Consider the following 21,027-nt stretch of genomic DNA (forward strand, 5'->3'; position numbering starts at 1 on the left):
GCCCACCGGAAGCCGCCCGGGGGAAGCTGGAGGCGGGCCGGCATCCGGCCGTTCCGTCCCCCAAGCGGGTCCGGCAGGGGAACGCCGACCCCCTCCACTGGAGTTCCGCCTCCTGCTTGCAGTCAATGAAGTTTTGCAAAAGTTTTGCAAGTTTGTTTTTTTTTTTTAAAAATATGTCTGAGGGGTTTTGGCATCTGAAGAGGTTCCCCTCCCTCTTCCCCCTGCAGCCTGCAACCTCATTGCATTCACCTGCACAGCATAGGAGGAGGCCATTCAGCCCATCGTGTCCATGCCGGCATGCCCCACCCAGCAAAGGCGTTCCCCTCAAGTTCACGCCCCTTAATTCCCTTTCCCGAGCCGCTCGCCCTCTCCTCTTCCGCCACCCTCGCGGCCGCCGAGCTCCACGTGGCCGCCGCGCCAGAAGCTTCCTCACGTTCCCCCCCCCCGCGGCACCACCCCTCGCCCGGATCCCTCAACCCGCCTTCCCCGTCGCTGAAACGGACTTTTCCCATCGCCGTCCGTCGCCGTCCTGCAATCTCCTTTGGGAGGGCGTCGCAGGGGCTGGCGGAGGTTGCAGAGATAGGGAGGGAGGGAGGGAGGGGGCGTGGGGCCATGGAGGGATTTGAACAGGGGGGGATGAGAGTTGTCGGGGCTGGAGGAGGTGACAGAGGTGGGGAGGGAGCGCGGGGTCACGGAGGGATGTGAATTGCCCTGCAACCCTCCGAGATCTCTGCTCTCCTCCGATCCCAGCCTTTTGAACGTCCCCCCCTCCCCCCACAATTCCCATCGCTCCGCCATGTCTTCAGCTGCACTGGGGGACCCCCCTGGAGCTCTGGAATTCCCTCCCTGAACCCCACCCTCTCTCTCCTCCTTTAAACCTCCCTTTTCGTCCGAGCTTTTGCTCGCCTGCCCCTGATATCTCCTCACGCGGCTCGGGGTCGAAATGTGTTTGATAACCACTCCCGGGACGGGACTTGCAGGCGCCCGATCAGTGCAATTTGGGTGTGAAGGACGTTTCCGTCATTCTTGAGGCACTGGCTTGGGCCCTTCGCGTGCAGCTGCCTCCTGATCCTTTCCTGTGCACAGGACGCGCTTCCTGTCGCCCCGGTTGAAGGTCCCTGCGTTCTGTCTGGAACTGTCTGCTTGCCCAACGGTGAAGGCAAACAGGGTGTCGTTGCATGCTGCGGCCAGTAGATAGCTTGGTTCGGCCTGCTCTATCCAGGAGCACTGCCACGGGAGCTCTACTCAATTATTTTTTTTTTAAAAGAAAAGAGGCAAAGGGCACTTTCTTTCTGACGAATTTTATTGTGGAGGTAATTTTCCGGGCTGCTGGAAGTCTGGATCTGTGCGGTCTCCGGCAGATTTCCAACTGCTGTTGAACCGAAGGGGTCGAAGAACGGGAGGGAGCAGCAGTGCTTAAAGGGCCGAGGTTTCATCTCGGGGCCACGTTGTCTTCGCTCGCGCTCTCTCCAGGTTTTCCAAAGGTGGGTGGGGGAGGGGAGGGATGCATCACGTGTGTACTTTCCCGGGATCCGACCTCGGGCTCCTCAGAAACGGCTCGTGAAACGCCTCAAAGAGGCGGCGGGCCTAAGGGTGGTAGACACAGTCGAGGCTCAACTGGGGCATGAGGGGGTTCTCCGTCCCCTTTCCTCCTCCTCCCCTCGTCGCACACCCTCCCCCGCAACAAATGCCCCTGCTCCTCACTGTCGCCCCCCTCCCTTCCTCCCCACCTTAGCCATGGCGTTGTCAGGACTGGAGTAGTAAGCCCTGTGCCAAGTAATAAACAGTCTCCACCGAATCATCCTAGTCTCAGCGTCTTCCTCACCAACAGGCGTGGAAGTTTCTCTTCACACTGCCCCTCCCCTCCACTCCACTTGCTCTCACCCCAGACCCATTCCGCCTTTCCCCACATTCTACCCAACCCCCGCCCAGTTCCACCCAAGCCCCGTGGGATCTTCCCTCACCTTCTGGGGCCCCAGGCCGGGACAGAGAGACAGTTCCTCCTGCGACGCCAGGATTACGTTCCTCAGGGACTGCAAGAGAGGACACGGAGAGTGGGATCAAAATACGCCCCCACTGACACGACGGTCGCAATTCAACCCCGTTTGAACCCTTCGCCCTCTGGGAGGTGGGGTCAGAGGGGAAGGACGGGGGTGGGGGACGAGGAGGGGAGCAGCTGAGGAGAGGAACTCACCTTGAACGTGCTGAGAAGTGTCAGGGAGTCGGTTTTATTCACCGACTTTACCGTGGTCAAACAGTCCGTCACCTGCCAGGGGGTGGGAAACGAGAAAGTGGTTAGAATTGGGAGGTTATACCCATCGGGAGAGACTGAACAGACCGCACTTGGAGCACTGTGCACAGTTCCAGTCTCCATATCCCTGGGTTAGACCACACTTGGAGCACTGTGCACAGTTCCACTCTCCATATCCCTCAGTTAGACCACACTTGGAGCACTGTGCACAGTTCCACTCTCCATATCCCTCAGTTAGACCACACTTGGAGCACTGTGCACAGTTCCACTCTCCATATCCCTGGGTTAGACCACACTTGGAGCACTGTGCACAGTTCCACTCTCCATATCCCTCAGTTAGACCACACTTGGAGCACTGTGCACAGTTCCACTCTCCATATCCCTCGGTTAGACCACACTTGGAGCACTGTGCACAGTTCCACTCTCCATATCCCTGGGTTAGACCACACTTGGAGCACTGTGCACAGTTCCACTCTCCATATCCCTCAGTTAGACCACACTTGGAGCACTGTGCACAGTTCCACTCTCCATATCCCTCGGTTAGACCACACTTGGAGCACTGTGCACAGTTCCACTCTCCATATCCCTCGGTTAGACCACACTTGGAGCACTGTGCACAGTTCCACTCTCCATATCCCTTGGTTAGACCACACTTGGAGCACTGTGCACAGTTCCAGTCTCCATATCCCTCGGTTAGACCACACTTGGAGCACTGTGCACAGTTCCACTCTCCATATCCCTGGGTTAGACCACACTTGGAGCACTGTGCACAGTTCCACTCTCCATATCCCTCAGTTAGACCACACTTGGAGCACTGTGCACAGTTCCACTCTCCATATCCCTCGGTTAGACCACACTTGGAGCACTGTGCACAGTTCCACTCTCCATATCCCTGGGTTAGACCACACTTGGAGCACTGTGCACAGTTCCACTCTCCATATCCCTCAGTTAGACCACACTTGGAGCACTGTGCACAGTTCCACTCTCCATATCCCTCGGTTAGACCACACTTGGAGCACTGTGCACAGTTCCACTCTCCATATCCCTCGGTTAGACCACACTTGGAGCACTGTGCACAGTTCCACTCTCCATATCCCTTGGTTAGACCACACTTGGAGCACTGTGCACAGTTCCAGTCTCCATATCCCTCGGTTAGACCACACTTGGAGCACTGTGCACAGTTCCACTCTCCATATCCCTTGGTTAGACCACACTTGGAGCACTGTGCACAGTTCCAGTCTCCATATCCCTCGGTTAGACCACACTTGGAGCACTGTGCACAGTTCCACTCTCCATATCCCTCGGTTAGACCACACTTGGAGCACTGTGCACAGTTCCACTCTCCATATCCCTGGGTTAGATCACACTTGGAGCACTGTGCACAGTTCCACTCTCCATATCCCTTGGTTAGACCACACTTGGAGCACTGTGCACAGTTCCAGTCTCCATATCCCTCGGTTAGACCACACTTGGAGCACTGTGCACAGTTCCACTCTCCATATCCCTTGGTTAGACCACACTTGGAGCACTGTGCACAGTTCCAGTCTCCATATCCCTCGGTTAGACCACACTTGGAGCACTGTGCACAGTTCCACTCTCCATATCCCTTGGTTAGACCACACTTGGAGCACTGTGCACAGTTCCACTCTCCATATCCCTTGGTTAGATCACACACTCAAACACCCACTCTAAACCTGCCACCGACCTGGCACACCCACCTTTGAGAGAAAGTCACTTTCGACACGCTCCTTCAGGATGTCGGAGGGCTTGTTCTCGAAGACCTTGTAAGTTTCTAAATACCGACCAGCCTCCTCACAGCTGCAGAGAACACACGAGATAAGATAACAGGGCCTGTCCTGGGAGTGTTTGATGGGGGACAGTGTAGAGGGAGCTTTACTCTGTATCTAACCCCCCGTACTGTACCTGTCCTGGGGAGTGTTTGATGGGGGACAGTGTAGAGGGAGCTTTACTCTGTATCTAACCTCCGTACTCACCTCCAGGCCAGGATGAGTGTACAATCAGCGAGGAGGCAAATCTTGGCCAGCTCCTTCAGCTCGTGATGTGGATCTTTCTGGAAATCAGACATGGCGATCATTTACACCGTGTTATAAATTCGCCTCCTGGAGGCTTCCACTGTGTCGCGCAGGCCAGGGGTAAGCGGTCAGAGGCTCCGGGGGGGCACCAGCTCTCCTCGGAGTGTTGCACTCAAGTTCCGGGGAGTGCGACGGTGACGGGGGCTATTTGACTGCGGAGGGCGTCACCCAACGGTACCCGCTCAGCTCTTCAGGTGCGCATTCAGCAATTGAAGAGACGGCAGGCATAGTAACAGCGGGAGGATAAAGGGAGGCAGTCAGACACACTCACTCACACACTCAAATACACTCTTACACACACTCACTCACACACTCAAATACACTCTTACACACACTCACTCACACACTCAAATACACTCTTACACTCACTCGCACTCAAATACACTCTTACACTCACTCACTCACACACTCAAATACACTCTTACACTCACACTCAAATACACTCTTACACACACTCACTCACATACCCAAATACACTCTTACACTCACTCACACTCAAATACACTCTTACACACACTCACTCACACACTCAAATACACTCTTACACTCACTCACACTCAAATACACTCTTACACACACTCACACTCAAATACACTCTTACACACACTCACACACACACTCAAATACACTCTTACACACACTCACACTCAAATACACTCTTAAACACACTCACACACTCAAATACACTCTTTTACTCACTCACACTCAAATACACTCTTACACACACTCACACTCAAATACACACTCACTCACCCTCAAATACACTCTTACACTCACTCACACACTCAAATACACTCTCACACTCACTCACACTCAAATACACTCTTGCACACACTCACACTCAAATACACTCTTACACACTCACACACACACTCAAATACACTCTTACACTCACTCACACTCAAATACACTCTTACACACACTCACACTGAAATACACTCTTACACACACTCACTCACACTCAAATACACTCTTACACTCACTCACACTCAAATACACTCTTACACACACTCACTCAAATACACTCTTACACACACTCACTCACACACTCAAATACACTCTTGCACTCACTCACACTCAAATACACTCTTACACACACTCACACACACTCAAATACACTCTTACACACATTCACTCACACTCTCAAATACACTCTTACACTCACTCACACTCAAATACACTCTTGCACACACTCACACTCAAATACACTCTTACACACACTCACTCACACACTCAAATACACTCTTACACTCACTCACACTCAAATACAATCTTACACACACTCACACTCAAATACACTCTTACACACACTCACACACTCAAATACACTCTTACACTCACTCACACTCAAATACACTCTTACACACACTCACACTGAAATACACTCTTACACACACTCACTCACACACTCAAATACACTCTTACACTCACTCACACTCAAATACACTCTTACACACACTCACACTCAAATACACTCTTACACACACTCACTCACACACTCAAATACACTCACTCACACTCAAATACACTCTTACACACACTCACACTGAAATACACTCTTATACACACTCACTCACACACTCAAATACACTCTTACACTCACTCACACTCAAATACACTCTTACACACACTCACACTCAAATACACTCTTACACACACTCACTCACACACTCAAATACACTCTTGCACTCACTCACACTCAAATACACTCTTACACACACTCACACTGAAATACACTCTTACACACACTCACTCACACACTCAAATACACTCTTACACTCACTCACACTCAAATACACTCTTACACACACTCACACTCAAATACACTCTAACACACACTCACTCACACACTCAAATACACTCACTCACACTCAAATACACTCTTACACACACTCACACTGAAATACACTCTTACACACACTCACTCACACTCAAATACACTCTTACACTCACTCACACTCAAATACACTCTTACACACACTCACACTCAAATACACTCTTACACACACTCACTCACACACTCAAATACACTCTTGCACTCACTCACACTCAAATACACTCTTACACACACTCACACACACTCAAATACACTCTTACACACATTCACTCACACTCTCAAATACACTCTTACACTCACTCACACTCAAATACACTCTTGCACACACTCACACTCAAATACACTCTTACACACACTCACTCACACACTCAAATACACTCTTACACTCACTCACACTCAAATACACTCTTACACACACTCACACTCAAATACACTCTTACACACACTCACACACTCAAATACACTCTTACACTCACTCACACTCAAATACACTCTTACACACACTCACACTCAAATACACTCTTACACACACTCACACACACACTCAAATACACTCTTACACACACTCACACTCAAATACACTCTTACACACACTCACACTCAAATACACTCTTACACACACTCACTCACACACTCAAATACACTCTTACACTCACTCACACTCAAATACACTCTTACACTCACTCACACTCAAATACACACTCACTCACCCTCAAATACACTCTTACACTCACTCACACACTCAAATACACTCTTACACTCACTCACACTCAAATACACTCTTACACACACTCACTCACCCTCAAATACACTCTTACACTCACTCACACACTCAAATACACTCTTACACTCACTCACACTCAAATACACTCTTACACACACTCACTCACACACTCAAATACACTCTTACACTCACTCACACTGAAATACACTCTTACACACACTCACTCACACACTCAAATACACTCTTACACTCACTCACACTCAAATACACTCTTACACACTCTCACTCACACTCAAATACATTCTTACACTCACTCACACTCAAATACACTCTTACACTCACTCACACTCAAATATACTCTTACACTCACTCACACTCAAATACATTCTTACACACACTCACTCACACTCAAATACACTCTTACACTCACTCACACTCTTACACACACTCAAATACACTCTTAAACACACACACTCAAATACACTCTTACACTCACTCACACTCAAATACACTCTTACACACTCTCACTCACACTCAAATACATTCTTACACTCACTCACACTCAAATACATTCTTACACACACTCACTCACACTCAAATACACTCTTACACACTCACTCACACTCAAATACATTCTTACACTCACTCACCCTCCTAAATACATTCTTACACTCACTCACCCTCCCTCCAAATACACTCTTACACTCACTCACCCTTCCTCCAAATACACTCTTACACTCACTCACCCTCCAAATACATTCTTACACACACTCACTCACACTCAAATACACTCTTACACACTCACTCACACTCAAATACATTCTTACACTCACTCACCCTCCTAAATACATTCTTACACTCACTCACCCTCCCTCCAAATACACTCTTACACTCACTCACCCTTCCTCCAAATACACTCTTACACTCACTCACACTCAAATACACTCTTACACACTCTCACTCACACTCAAATACATTCTTACACTCACTCACACTCAAATACATTCTTACACACACTCACTCACACTCAAATACACTCTTACACACTCACTCACACTCAAATACATTCTTACACTCACTCACCCTCCTAAATACATTCTTACACTCACTCACCCTCCTAAATACATTCTTACACTCACTCACCCTCCCTCCAAATACACTCTTACACTCACTCACCCTTCCTCCAAATACACTCTTACACTCACTCACCCTCCTAAATACATTGTTATACTCACACCCTCCAAATACACTCTTACACTCACTCACCCTCCAAATACACTCTTCCACTCACTCACCCTCCTAAATACATTCTTACACTCACTCACCCTCCTAAATACATTCTTACACTCACTCACCCTCCTAAATACATTGTTATACTCACTCATCCTCCAAATACACTCTTACACTCACTCACCCTCCAAATACACTCTTACACTCACTCACCCTCCTAAATACATTGTTATACTCACACCCTCCAAATACACTCTTACACTCACTCACCCTTCCTCCAAATACACTCTTACACTCACTCACCCTCCAAATACACTCTTACACTCACTCACCCTCCTAAATACATTGTTATACTCACACCCTCCAAATACACTCTTACACTCACTCACCCTTCCTCCAAATACACTCTTCCACTCACTCACCCTCCTAAATACATTCTTACACTCACTCACCCTCCTAAATACATTGTTATACTCGCTCACCCTCCAAATACACTCTCACACTCACTCACCCTCCTAAATACATTGTTACACTCACTCACCCTCCAAATACATTCTTACACTCACTCACCCTCCAAATACATTCTTACACTCACTCACCCTCCAAATACATTCTTACACTCACTCACCCTCCTAAATACATTGTTACACTCACTCACCCTCCAAATACATTCTTACACTCACTCACCCTCCAAATACATTCTTACACTCACTCACCCTCCAAATACATTGTTACACTCACTCACCCTCCAAATACATTCTTACACTCACTCACCCTCCAAATACATTCTTACACTCACTCACCCTCCAAATACATTCTTACACTCACTCACCCTCCTAAATACATTGTTACACTCACTCACCCTCCAAATACATTCTTACACTCACTCACCCTCCAAATACATTCTTACACTCACTCACCCTCCAAATACATTGTTACACTCACTCACCCTCCAAATACATTGTTACACTCACTCACCCTCCAAATACATTCTTACACTTACTCACCCTCCAAATACATTCTTACACTCACTCACCCTCCAAATACATTGTTACACTCACTCACCCTCCAAATACATTCTTACACTCACTCACCCTCCTAAATACATTCTTACACTCACTCACCCTCCAAATACATTCTTACACTCACTCACCGTCCAAATGCACTTACACTCACTCACCCTCCAAATACACTCTTACACTCACTCACCCTCCTAAATACATTCTTACACTCACTCACCCTCCAAATACATTCTTACACTCACTCACCGTCCAAATGCACTTACACTCACTCACCCTCCAAATACATTGTTACACTCACTCACCCTCCAAATACATTCTTACACTCACTCACCCTCCAAATACATTGTTACACTCACTCACCCTCCAAATACATTCTTACACTCACTCACCCTCCAAATACATTGTTACACTCACTCACCCTCCAAATACATTCTTACACTCACTCACCCTCCAAATACATTCTTACACTCACTCACCCTCCAAATACATTGTTACACTCACTCACCCTCCAAATACATTCTTACACTCACTCACCCTCCAAATACATTCTTACACTCACTCACCCTCCAAATACATTGTTACACTCACTCACCCTCCAAATACATTCTTACACTCACTCACCCTCCTAAATACATTCTTACACTCACTCACCCTCCAAATACATTCTTACACTCACTCACCGTCCAAATGCACTTACACTCACTCACCCTCCAAATACACTCTTACACTCACTCACCCTCCTAAATACATTCTTACACTCACTCACCCTCCAAATACATTCTTACACTCACTCACCGTCCAAATGCACTTACACTCACTCACCCTCCAAATACATTGTTACACTCACTCACCCTCCAAATACATTCTTACACTCACTCACCCTCCAAATACATTGTTACACTCACTCACCCTCCAAATACATTCTTACACTCACTCACCCTCCAAATACATTGTTACACTCACTCACCCTCCAAATACATTCTTACACTCACTCACCCTCCAAATACATTCTTACACTCACTCACCCTCCAAATACATTGTTACACTCACTCACCCTCCAAATACACTCTTACACTCACTCACCCTCCAAATACATTGTTACACTCACTCACCCTCCAAATACATTCTTACACTCACTCACCCTCCAAATACATTGTTACACTCACTCACCCTCCAAATACATTCTTACACTCACTCACCCTCCAAATACATTCTTACACTCACTCACCCTCCTAAATACATTGTTACACTCACTCACCCTCCTAAATACATTGTTACACTCACTCACCCTCCAAATACATTGTTACACTCACTCACCCTCCAAATACATTCTTACACTCACTCACCCTCCTAAATACATTGTTACACTCACTCACCGTCCAAATGCACTTACACTCACTCACCCTCCAAATACACTCTTACACTCACTCTCTCGCACACTCACTCTCTTCCACGCACGCTCACTCTCGCACCCACTCGCTCTCTCTCTCGCGCGTACGCTCACCCTCGCACCCACTCGCTCTCTCGCGCACGTACACACGCTCTCTCTCGCACGCGCTCGCTCTCTCGCTCACGCGCTCGCTCTCTCTCGCACGCGCTCGTTCTCGCAGGCGCTCGCTCTCTCTCGCACGCGCTCGCTCTCGCAGGCGCTCGCTCTCTCTCGCACGCGCTCGCTCTCTCGCGCACGCGCTCTCTCTCGCAGGCGCTCGCTCTCTCTCGCAGGCGCGCGCTCTCTCGCGCACGCGCTCGTTCTCTCGCGCACGCGCTCGCTCTCTCTCGCAGGCGCTCGTTCTCTCGCGCACGCGCTCGTTCTCTCGCGCACGCGCTCGTTCTCTCGCGCACGCGCTCGCTCTCTCTCGCAGGCGCTCGCTCTCTCGCGCACGCGCTCGCTCTCTCTCGCAGGCGCTCGTTCTCTCGCGCACGCGCTCGTTCTCTCGCGCACGCGCTCGCTCTCTCGCGCACGCACACTCGCTCTCTCGCGCACGCACACTCGCTCTCTCGCGCACGCACACTCGCTCTCTCGCGCATGCACACTCGCTCTCTCGCGCGCGCTCACTCTCCCGCGCGCGCTCGCTCTCCCGCGCACGCGCTCGCTCTCCCGCGCACGCGCTGCTCTCCCGCGCACGCGCTCGCTCTCCCGCGCACGCGCTCTCTCTCTCTCTCGCGTGCTCGCTCTCTCTCGCGCACGCACTCTCGCTCTCTCCCGCGCGCGCTCGCTCTCTCTCGCGCACGCACACTCGCTCTCTCTCGCACGCGCTCGCTCTCGCACGCACGCGCTCGCTCTCTCGCTCACGCGCTCTCTCTCTCTCGCACGCGCTCGCTCTCTCTCGCACGCGCTCGCTCTCTCTCCCGCACGCACTCGCTCTCTCTCTCGCCCACTCGCTCTCTCTCTCTCACGCACTCGCTCTCTCTCGCGCGCACTCGCTCTCTCTCTCGCGCGCACTCGCTCTCTCTCTCGCCCACTCGCTCTCTCTCGCCCACTCGCTCTCTCTCGCGCGCACTCGCTCTCTCTCTCGCCCACTCGCTCTCTCTCTCACGCACTCACTCTCTCTCGCTCTCTCGCGCACGCACTCGCTCTCTCTCTCGCCCACTCGCTCTCTCTCTCACGCACTCGCTCTCTCTCTCACGCACTCACTCTCTCTCTCACGCACTCACTCTCTCTCGCTCTCTCGCGCACCCACTCGCTCTCTCTCTCGCCCACTCGCTCTCTCTCTCGCCCACTCGCTCTCTCTCTCTCTCTCTCTCTCACGCACTCGCTCTCTCTCTCGCGCACGCACACTCCCTCTCTCTCGCGCACGCACACTCGCTCTCTCTCTCGCCCACTCGCTCTCTCTCTCGCGCACGCACACTCGCTCTCTCTCTCGCCCACTCCCTCTCTCTCGCGCACGCACACTCGCTCTCTCTCTCGCCCACTCGCTCTCTCTCTCGCCCACTCGCTCTCTCTCTCTCTCTCTCTCACGCACTCGCTCTCTCTCTCGCGCACGCACACTCGCTCTCTCTCTCGCCCACTCGCTCTCTCTCTCTCTCTCTCTCACGCACTCGCTCTCTCTCTCGCGCACGCACACTCGCTCTCTCTCTCGCCCACTCGCTCTCTCTCTCGCCCACTCGCTCTCTCTCTCGCCCACTCGCTCTCTCTCTCTCTCTCACGCACTCGCTCTCTCTCTCGCGCACGCACACTCGCTCTCTCTCTCGCCCACTCGCTCTCTCTCTCGCGCACACTCGCTCTCTCTCTCGCCCACTCGCTCTCTCTCTCGCGCGCACTCGCTCTCTCTCTCGCACACTCGCTCTCTCTCGCACCCACTCGCTCTCTCTCTCGCCCACTCGCTCTCTCTCTCGCCCACTCGCTCTCTCTCTCGCGCGCACTCGCTCTCTCTCTCGCACACTCGCTCTCTCTCGCACCCACTCGCTCTCTCTCGCCCACTCGCTCTCTCTCTCGCACCCACTCGCTCTCTCTCGCGCGCACTCGCTCTCTCTCGCGCGCACTCGCTCTCTCTCGCGCGCACTCGCTCTCTCTCTCGCACACTCGCTCTCTCTCGCCCACTCGCTCTCTCTTTCGCGCGCACTCGCTCTCTCTCTCGCACACTCGCTTTCTCTCGCACCCACTCGCTCTCTCTCTCGCCCACTCGCTCTCTCTCTCGCGCGCACTCGCTCTCTCTCTCGCGCGCACTCGCTCTCTCTCTCGCGCGCACTCGCTCTCTCTCTCGCACCCACTCGCTCTCTCTCTCTCACCCACTCGCTCTCTCTCTCTCACCCACTCGCTCTCTCTCTCTCACCCACTCGCTCTCTCTCTCGCACCCACTCGCTCTCTCTCTCGCACCCACTCGCTCTCTCTCCCGCACGCACTCGCTCTCTCTCTCTCGCCCACTCGCTCTCTCTCTCTCACGCACTCACTCTCTCTCGCTCTCTCGCGCACGCACTCGCTCTCTCTCTCTCGCGCACGCACTCGCTCTCTCTCTCGCCCACTCGCTCTCTCTCTCGCCCACTCGCTCTCTCTCTCGCCCACTCGCTCTCTCTCTCTCGCGCACTCGCTCTCTCTCGCGCGCACTCGCTCTCTCTCGCGCGCACTCGCTCTCTCTCGCGCGCACTCGCTCTCTCTCGCTCACTCGCTCTCTCTCTCGCCCACTCGCTCTCTCTCTCGCCCACTCGCTCTCTCTCTCGCCCACTCGCTCTCTCTCGCGCCCACTCGCTCTCTCTCGCGCCCACTCGCTCTTTCTCTCGCGCCCACTCGCTCTTTCTCTCTCGCCCACTCGCTCTTTCTCTCTCGCCCACTCGCTCTTTCTCTCTCGCCCACTCGCTCTCTCTCTCTCACCCACTCGCTCTCTCTCTCGCACCCACTCGCTCTCTCTCTCGCGCACTCGCTCTCTCTCTCGCGCCCACTCGCTCTCTCTCTCGCGCCCACTCGCTCTCTCTCGCGCGCACTCGCTCTCTCTCGCGCGCACTCGCTCTCTCTCGCGCGCACTCGCTCTCTCTCTCGCCCACTCGCTCTCTCTCTCTCGCGCGCACTCGCTCTCTCTCTCTCGCCCACTCGCTCTCTCTCTCTCGCCCACTCGCTCTCTCTCTCTCGCCCACTCGCTCTCTCTCTCTCGCCCACTCGCTCTCTCTCTCTCGCGCACTCGCTCTCTCTCTCGCGCGCACTCGCTCTCTCTCTCGCCCACTCGCTCTCTCCCTCGCCCACTCGCTCTCTCTCGCGCGTACTCGCTCTCTCTCGCGCGCACTCGCTCTCTCTCGCGCGCACTCGCTCCCTCTCTCTCGCCCACTCGCTCTCTCTCTCTCGCCCACTCGCTCTCTCTCTCTCGCCCACTCGCTCTCTCTCTCTCGCCCACTCGCTCTCTCTCTCTCGCCCACTCGCTCTCTCTCTCTCGCCCACTCGCTCTCTCTCTCTCGCCCACTCGCTCTCTCTCTCTCGCCCATTCGCTCTCTCTCTCGCGCCCACTCGCTCTCTCTCTCTCTCGCCCACTCGCTCTCTCTCTCTCGCCCACTCGCTCTCTCTCGCGCCCACTCGCTCTCTCTCTCTCGCCCACTCGCTCTCTCTCTCTCACCCACTCGCTCTCTCTCTCTCACCCACTCGCTCTCTCTCTCGCCCACTCGCTCTCTCTCGCGCCCACTCGCTCTCTCTCGCGCCCACTCGCTCTCTCTCGCGCCCACTCGCTCTCTCTCTCTCGCCCACTCGCTCTCTCTCTCTCGCCCACTCGCTCTCTCTCTCTCGCCCACTCGCTCTCTCTCTCTCGCCCACTCGCTCTCTCTCTCTCGCCCACTCGCTCTCTCTCTCTCACCCACTCGCTCTCTCTCTCTCACCCACTCGCTCTCTCTCTCGCCCACTCGCTCTCTCTCGCGCCCACTCGCTCTCTCTCTCTCGCCCACTCGCTCTCTCTCTCTCGCCCACTCGCTCTCTCTCTCTCGCCCACTCGCTCTCTCTCGCGCGCACTCGCTCCCTCTCGCGCGCACATCGCTCCCTCTCTCGCGCACTCGCTCCCTCTCGCGCCCGCTCGCTCTCTCTCTCTCGCCCGCTCGCTCTCTCTCTCGCGCCCGCTCGCTCTCTCTCTCTCGCGCCCGCTCGCTCTCTCTCGCGCGCACTCGCTCCCTCCCGCGCGCACTCGCTCCCTCCCGCGCGCACTCGCTCCCACTCGCTCTCTCTCTCTCGCCCACTCGCTCTCTCTCTCTCGCCCACTCGCTCTCTCTCTCGCGCGCACTCGCTCTCTCTCTCGCCCACTCGCTCTCTCTCTCGCGCACTCGCTCTCTCTCTCTCGCCCACTCGCTCTCTCTCTCTCGCCCACTCGCTCTCTCTCTCGCGCGCACTCGCTCTCTCTCTCGCACACTCGCTCTCTCTCGCCCACTCGCTCTCTCTTTCGCGCGCACTCGCTCTCTCTCTCGCACACTCGCTTTCTCTCGCACCCACTCGCTCTCTCTCTCGCCCACTCGCTCTCTCTCTCGCGCGCACTCGCTCTCTCTCTCGCGCGCACTCGCTCTCTCTCTCGCGCGCACTCGCTCTCTCTCTCGCACCCAACTCGCTCTCTCTCTCTCACCCACTCGCTCTCTCTCTCTCACCCACTCGCTCTCTCTCTCTCACCCACTCGCTCTCTCTCTCGCACCCACTCGCTCTCTCTCTCGCACCCACTCGCTCTCTCTCCCGCACGCACTCGCTCTCTCTCTCTCGCCCACTCGCTCTCTCTCTCTCACGCACTCACTCTCTCTCGCTCTCTCGCGCACGCACTCGCTCTCTCTCTCTCGCGCACGCACTCGCTCTCTCTCTCGCCCACTCGCTCTCTCTCTCGCCCACTCGCTCTCTCTCTCGCCCACTCGCTCTCTCTCTCTCGCGCACTCGCTCTCTCTCGCGCGCACTCGCTCTCTCTCGCGCGCACTCGCTCTCTCTCGCGCGCACTCGCTCTCTCTCGCTCACTCGCTCTCTCTCTCGCCCACTCGCTCTCTCTCTCGCCCACTCGCTCTCTCTCTCGCCCACTCGCTCTCTCTCGCGCCCACTCGCTCTCTCTCGCGCCCACTCGCTCTTTCTCTCGCGCCCACTCGCTCTTTCTCTCTCGCCCACTCGCTCTTTCTCTCTCGCCCACTCGCTCTTTCTCTCTCGCCCACTCGCTCTCTCTCTCTCGCCCACTCGCTCTCTCTCTCGCACCCACTCGCTCTCTCTCTCGCGCACTCGCTCTCTCTCTCGCGCCCACTCGCTCTCTCTCGCGCGCACTCGCTCTCTCTCGCGCGCACTCGCTCTCTCTCGCGCGCACTCGCTCTCTCTCGCGCGCACTCGCTCTCTCTCTCGCCCACTCGCTCTCTCTCTCTCGCGCGCACTCGCTCTCTCTCTCTCGCCCACTCGCTCTCTCTCTCTCGCCCACTCGCTCTCTCTCTCTCGCCCACTCGCTCTCTCTCTCTCGCCCACTCGCTCTCTCTCTCTCGCCCACTCGCTCTCTCTCTCTCGCGCACTCGCTCTCTCTCTCGCGCGCACTCGCTCTCTCTCTCGCCCACTCGCTCTCTCCCTCGCCCACTCGCTCTCTCTCGCGCGTACTCGCTCTCTCTCGCGCGCACTCGCTCTCTCTCGCGCGCACTCGCTCCCTCTCTCTCGCCCACTCGCTCTCTCTCTCTCGCCCACTCGCTCTCTCTCTCTCGCCCACTCGCTCTCTCTCTCTCGCCCACTCGCTCTCTCTCTCTCGCCCACTCGCTCTCTCTCTCTCGCCCACTCGCTCTCTCTCTCTCGCCCACTCGCTCTCTCTCTCTCGCCCATTCGCTCTCTCTCTCGCGCCCACTCGCTCTCTCTCTCTCTCGCCCACTCGCTCTCTCTCTCTCGCCCACTCGCTCTCTCTCGCGCCCACTCGCTCTCTCTCTCTCGCCCACTCGCTCTCTCTCTCTCGCCCACTCGCTCTCTCTCTCTCACCCACTCGCTCTCTCTCTCTCGCCCACTCGCTCTCTCTCTCGCCCACTCGCTCTCTCTCGCGCCCACTCGCTCTCTCTCGCGCCCACTCGCTCTCTCTCGCGCCCACTCGCTCTCTCTCTCTCGCCCACTCGCTCTCTCTCTCTCGCCCACTCGCTCTCTCTCTCTCGCCCACTCGCTCTCTCTCTCTCGCCCACTCGCTCTCTCTCTCTCACCCACTCGCTCTCTCTCTCTCACCCACTCGCTCTCTCTCTCTCACCCACTCGCTCTCTCTCTCGCCCACTCGCTCTCTCTCGCGCCCACTCGCTCTCTCTCTCTCGCCCACTCGCTCTCTCTCTCTCGCCCACTCGCTCTCTCTCGCGCGCACTCGCTCCCTCTCGCGCGCACTCGCTCCCTCTCTCGCGCACTCGCTCCCTCTCGCGCCCGCTCGCTCCCTCTCGCGCCCGCTCGCTCTCTCTCTCTCGCCCGCTCGCTCTCTCTCTCGCGCCCGCTCGCTCTCTCTCTCTCGCGCCCGCTCGCTCTCTCTCGCGCGCACTCGCTCCCTCCCGCGCGCACTCGCTCCCACTCGCTCTCTCTCTCTCGCCCACTCGCTCTCTCTCTCTCGCCCACTCGCTCTCTCTCTCGCGCGCACTCGCTCTCTCTCTCGCCCACTCGCTCTCTCTCTCGCGCACTCGCTCTCTCTCTCTCGCCCACTCGCTCTCTCTCTCTCGCCCACTCGCTCTCTCTCTCGCGCGCACTCGCTCTCTCTCTCGCGCGCACTCTCTCTCTCTCGCGCCCGCTCGCTCTCTCTCGCGCGCACTCGCTCCCTCCCGCGCGCACTCGCTCCCTCTCTCTCGCCCACTCGCTCTCTCTCTCTCGCCCACTCGCTCTCTCTCTCTCGCCCACTCGCTCTCTCTCTCTCGCCCACTCGCTCTCTCTCTCTCGCCCACTCGCTCTCTCTCTCTCGCCCACTCGCTCTCTCTCTCTCGCCCACTCGCTCTCTCTCTCTCACCCACTCGCTCTCTCTCTCTCACCCACTCGCTCTCTCTCGCGCCCACTCGCTCTCTCTCTCTCGCCCACTCGCTCTCTCTCTCTCGCCCACTCGCTCTCTCTCTCTCGCCCACTCGCTCTCTCTCTCTCGCCCACTCGCTCTCTCTCTCTCGCCCACTCGCTCTCTCTCTCGCCCACTCGCTCTCTCTCGCGCCCACTCGCTCTCTCTCTCTCGCCCACTCGCTCTCTCTCTCTCGCCCACTCGCTCTCTCTCGCACGCACTCGCTCCCTCTCGCGCGCACTCGCTCCCTCTCTCGCGCCCGCTCGCTCTCTCTCTCTCGCGCCCGCTCGCTCTCTCTCTCTCGCGCCCGCTCGCTCTCTCTCGCGCGCACTCGCTCCCTCCCGCGCGCACTCGCTCCCTCCCGCGCGCACTCGCTCCCACTCGCTCTATCTCTCTCGCCCACTCGCTCTCTCTCTCTCGCCCACTCGCTCTCTCTCTCTCGCCCACTCGCTCTCTCTCTCGCGCGCACTCGCTCTCTCTCTCTCGCGCACTTCGCTCTCTCTCTCGCGCGCACTCGCTCTCTCTCTCGCCCACTCGCTCTCTCTCTCTCGCCCACTCGCTCTCTCTCTCTCGCCCACTCGCTCTCTCTCTCGCGCGCACTCGCTCTCTCTCTCGCGCGCACTCGCTCTCTCTCTCGCCCGCTCGCTCTCTCTCTCTCGCGCCCGCTCGCTCCCTCTCGCGCGCACTCGCTCCCTCCCGCGCGCACTCGCTCCCACTCGCTCTATCTCTCTCGCCCACTCGCTCTCTCTCTCTCGCCCGCTCGCTCTCTCTCTCGCGCCCACTCTCTCTCTCTCTCGCGCCCACTCGCTCTCTCTCTCGCGCCCACTCGCTCTCTCTCGCGCCCACTCGCTCTCTCTCGCGCCCACTCGCTCTCTCAAGCGCCCACTCGCTCTCTCTCTCTCGCCCGCTCGCTCTCTCTCTCTCGCCCGCTCGCTCTCTCTCTCTCGCCCGCTCGCTCTCTCTCTCTCGCGCCCGCTCTCTCTCTCTCTCGCGCCCGCTCGCTCTCTCTCGCGCGCCCGCTCGCTCTCTCTCGCGCGCCCGCTCGCTCTCTCTCTCGCGCCCGCTCGCTCTCTCTCTCGCGCCCGCTCTCTCTCTCTCTCGCGCCCACTCGCTCTCTCTCGCGCCCACTCGCTCTCTCTCGCGCCCACTCGCTCTCTCAAGCGCCCACTCGCTCTCTCTCTCGCGCCCACTCGCTCTCTCTCGCGCCCACTCGCTCTCTCTCGCGCCCACTCGCTCTCTCTCTCGCGCCCACTCGCTCTCTCTCTCTCGCGCCCACTCGCTCTCTCTCTCTCGCGCCCACTCGCTCTCTCTCTCTCGCGCCCACTCGCTCTCTCTCTCTCGCGCCCACTCGCTCTCTCTCTCGCGCCCACTCGCTCTCTCTCTCGCGCCCACTCGCTCTCTCTCTCGCGCCCACTCGCTCTCTCTCTCGCGCCCACTCGCTCTCTCTCGCGCGCCCACTCGCTCTCTCTCGCGCGCCCACTCGCTCTCTCTCCCTCGCGCCCACTCGCTCTCTCTCCCTCGCGCCCACTCGCTCTCTCTCTCGCGCCCACTCGCTCTCTCTCTCTCTCGCGCCCACTCGCTCTCTCTCTCGCGCCCACTCGCTCTCTCTCTCGCCCCCACTCGCTCTCTCTCTCGCCCCCACTCGCTCTCTCTCTCGCCCCCACTCGCTCTCTCTCTCGCACCCACTCGCTCTCTCTCGCACGCACTCGCTCTCTCTCTCGCACCCACTCGCTCTCTCTCTCGCACCCACTCGCTCTCTCTCTCTCACCCACTCGCTCTCTCTCTCACCCACTCGCTCTCTCTCTCACCCACTCGCTCTCTCTCTCTCACCCACTCGCTCTCTCTCTCTCACCCACTCGCTCTCTCTCTCTCACCCACTCGCTCTCTCTCTCTCACCCACTCGCTCTCTCTCTCTCACCCACTCGCTCTCTCTCTCTCACCCACTCGCTCTCTCTCTCTCACCCACTCGCTCTCTCTCTCTCACCCACTCGCTCTCTCTCTCACCCACTCGCTCTCTCTCTCTCACCCACTCGCTCTCTCTCTCACCCACTCGCTCTCTCTCTCGCACCCACTCGCTCTCTCTCTCGCACCCACTCGCTCTCTCTCTCGCACCCACTCGCTCTCTCTAGCACCCGCTCCCTCTCTCTCTCGCACCCGCTCCCTCTCTCTCTCGCACCCGCTCCCTCTCTCTCTCGCACCCGCTCGCTCTCTCTCTCGCACGCGCTCGCTCTCTCTCTCGCGCCCGCTCGCTCTCTCTCTCGCGCCCGCTCGCTCTCTCTCTCGCCCCCACTCGCTCTCTCTCTCGCCCCCACTCGCTCTCTCTCTCGCCCCCACTCGCTCTCTCTCTCGCCCCCACTCGCTCTCTCTCTCGCACCCACTCGCTCTCTCTCGCACCCACTCGCTCTCTCTCTCGCACCCACTCGCTCTCTCTCTCGCACCCACTCGCTCTCTCTCTCGCACCCACTCGCTCTCTCTCTCTCACCCACTCGCTCTCTCTCTCACCCACTCGCTCTCTCTCTCACCCACTCGCTCTCTCTCTCACCCACTCGCTCTCTCTCTCTCACCCACTCGCTCTCTCTCTCTCACCCACTCGCTCTCTCTCTCTCACCCACTCGCTCTCTCTCTCTCACCCACTCGCTCTCTCTCTCTCACCCACTCGCTCTCTCTCTCTCACCCACTCGCTCTCTCTCTCTCACCCACTCGCTCTCTCTCTCTCACCCACTCGCTCTCTCTCTCTCACCCACTCGCTCTCTCTCTCTCACCCACTCGCTCTCTCTCTCACCCACTCGCTCTCTCTCTCTCACCCACTCGCTCTCTCTCTCACCCACTCGCTCTCTCTCTCGCACCCACTCGCTCTCTCTCTCGCACCCACTCGCTCTCTCTCTCGCACCCACTCGCTCTCTCTAGCACCCGCTCCCTCTCTCTCTCGCACCCGCTCCCTCTCTCTCTCGCACCCGCTCCCTCTCTCTCTCGCACCCGCTCCCTCTCTCTCTCGCACCCGCTCGCTCTCTCTCTCGCACGCGCTCGCTCTCTTTCTCGCACGCGCTCGCTCTCTCTCGCACGCGTTCGCTCTCTCTCGCCCACTCGCTCTCTCTCGCACGCGTTCGCTCTCTCTCGCACCCACTCGCTCTCTCTCGCACGAACACTCGCTCTCTCTCGCACGAACACTCGCTCTCTCTCGCACGAACACTCGCTCTCTCTCGCACGAACACTCGCTCTCTCTCGCACGAACACTCGCTCTCTCTCGCACGAACACTCGCTCTCTCTCGCACGAACACTCGCTCTCTCTCGCAGGCACTCGCTCTCTCTCGCAGGCACTCGCTCTCTCTCGCAGGCACTCGCTCTCTCTCGCAGGCACTCGCTCTCTCTCGCAGGCACACTCGCTCTCTCTCGCAGGCACACTCGCTCTCTCTCGCAGGCACACTCGCTCTCTCTCGCAGGCACACTCGCTCTCTCTCGCAGGCACAC

At 56.7% G+C, this 21,027-nt stretch overlaps 1 protein-coding gene across 3 annotated transcripts in view; it reads right to left on the reverse strand.

Annotated features, from left to right (window-relative positions):
- Positions 1–1,285: 1,285 nt before the first annotated feature.
- The window catches only part of ercc1 (excision repair cross-complementation group 1), a 24,948-nt gene continuing 5,206 nt past the window's right edge, over positions 1,286–21,027 (reverse strand). For all 3 annotated transcript variants that reach the window (XM_068022004.1, XM_068022003.1, XM_068022005.1), the window contains 5 exons: positions 4,246–4,322; positions 3,970–4,069; positions 2,195–2,266; positions 1,965–2,033; positions 1,286–1,587 (listed from right to left, as the gene is read on the reverse strand). In XM_068022004.1, the coding sequence (XP_067878105.1) occupies positions 1,510–1,587; positions 1,965–2,033; positions 2,195–2,266; positions 3,970–4,069; positions 4,246–4,322 (396 nt within the window). In that variant the 3' untranslated portion in view covers positions 1,286–1,509. The remainder of the gene's footprint in view (positions 1,588–1,964; positions 2,034–2,194; positions 2,267–3,969; positions 4,070–4,245; positions 4,323–21,027) is intronic.

Source organism: Heterodontus francisci, chromosome 45, assembly GCF_036365525.1.
Source record: "Heterodontus francisci isolate sHetFra1 chromosome 45, sHetFra1.hap1, whole genome shotgun sequence".
Classification (NCBI taxonomy): Eukaryota; Metazoa; Chordata; class Chondrichthyes; order Heterodontiformes; family Heterodontidae; genus Heterodontus; species Heterodontus francisci.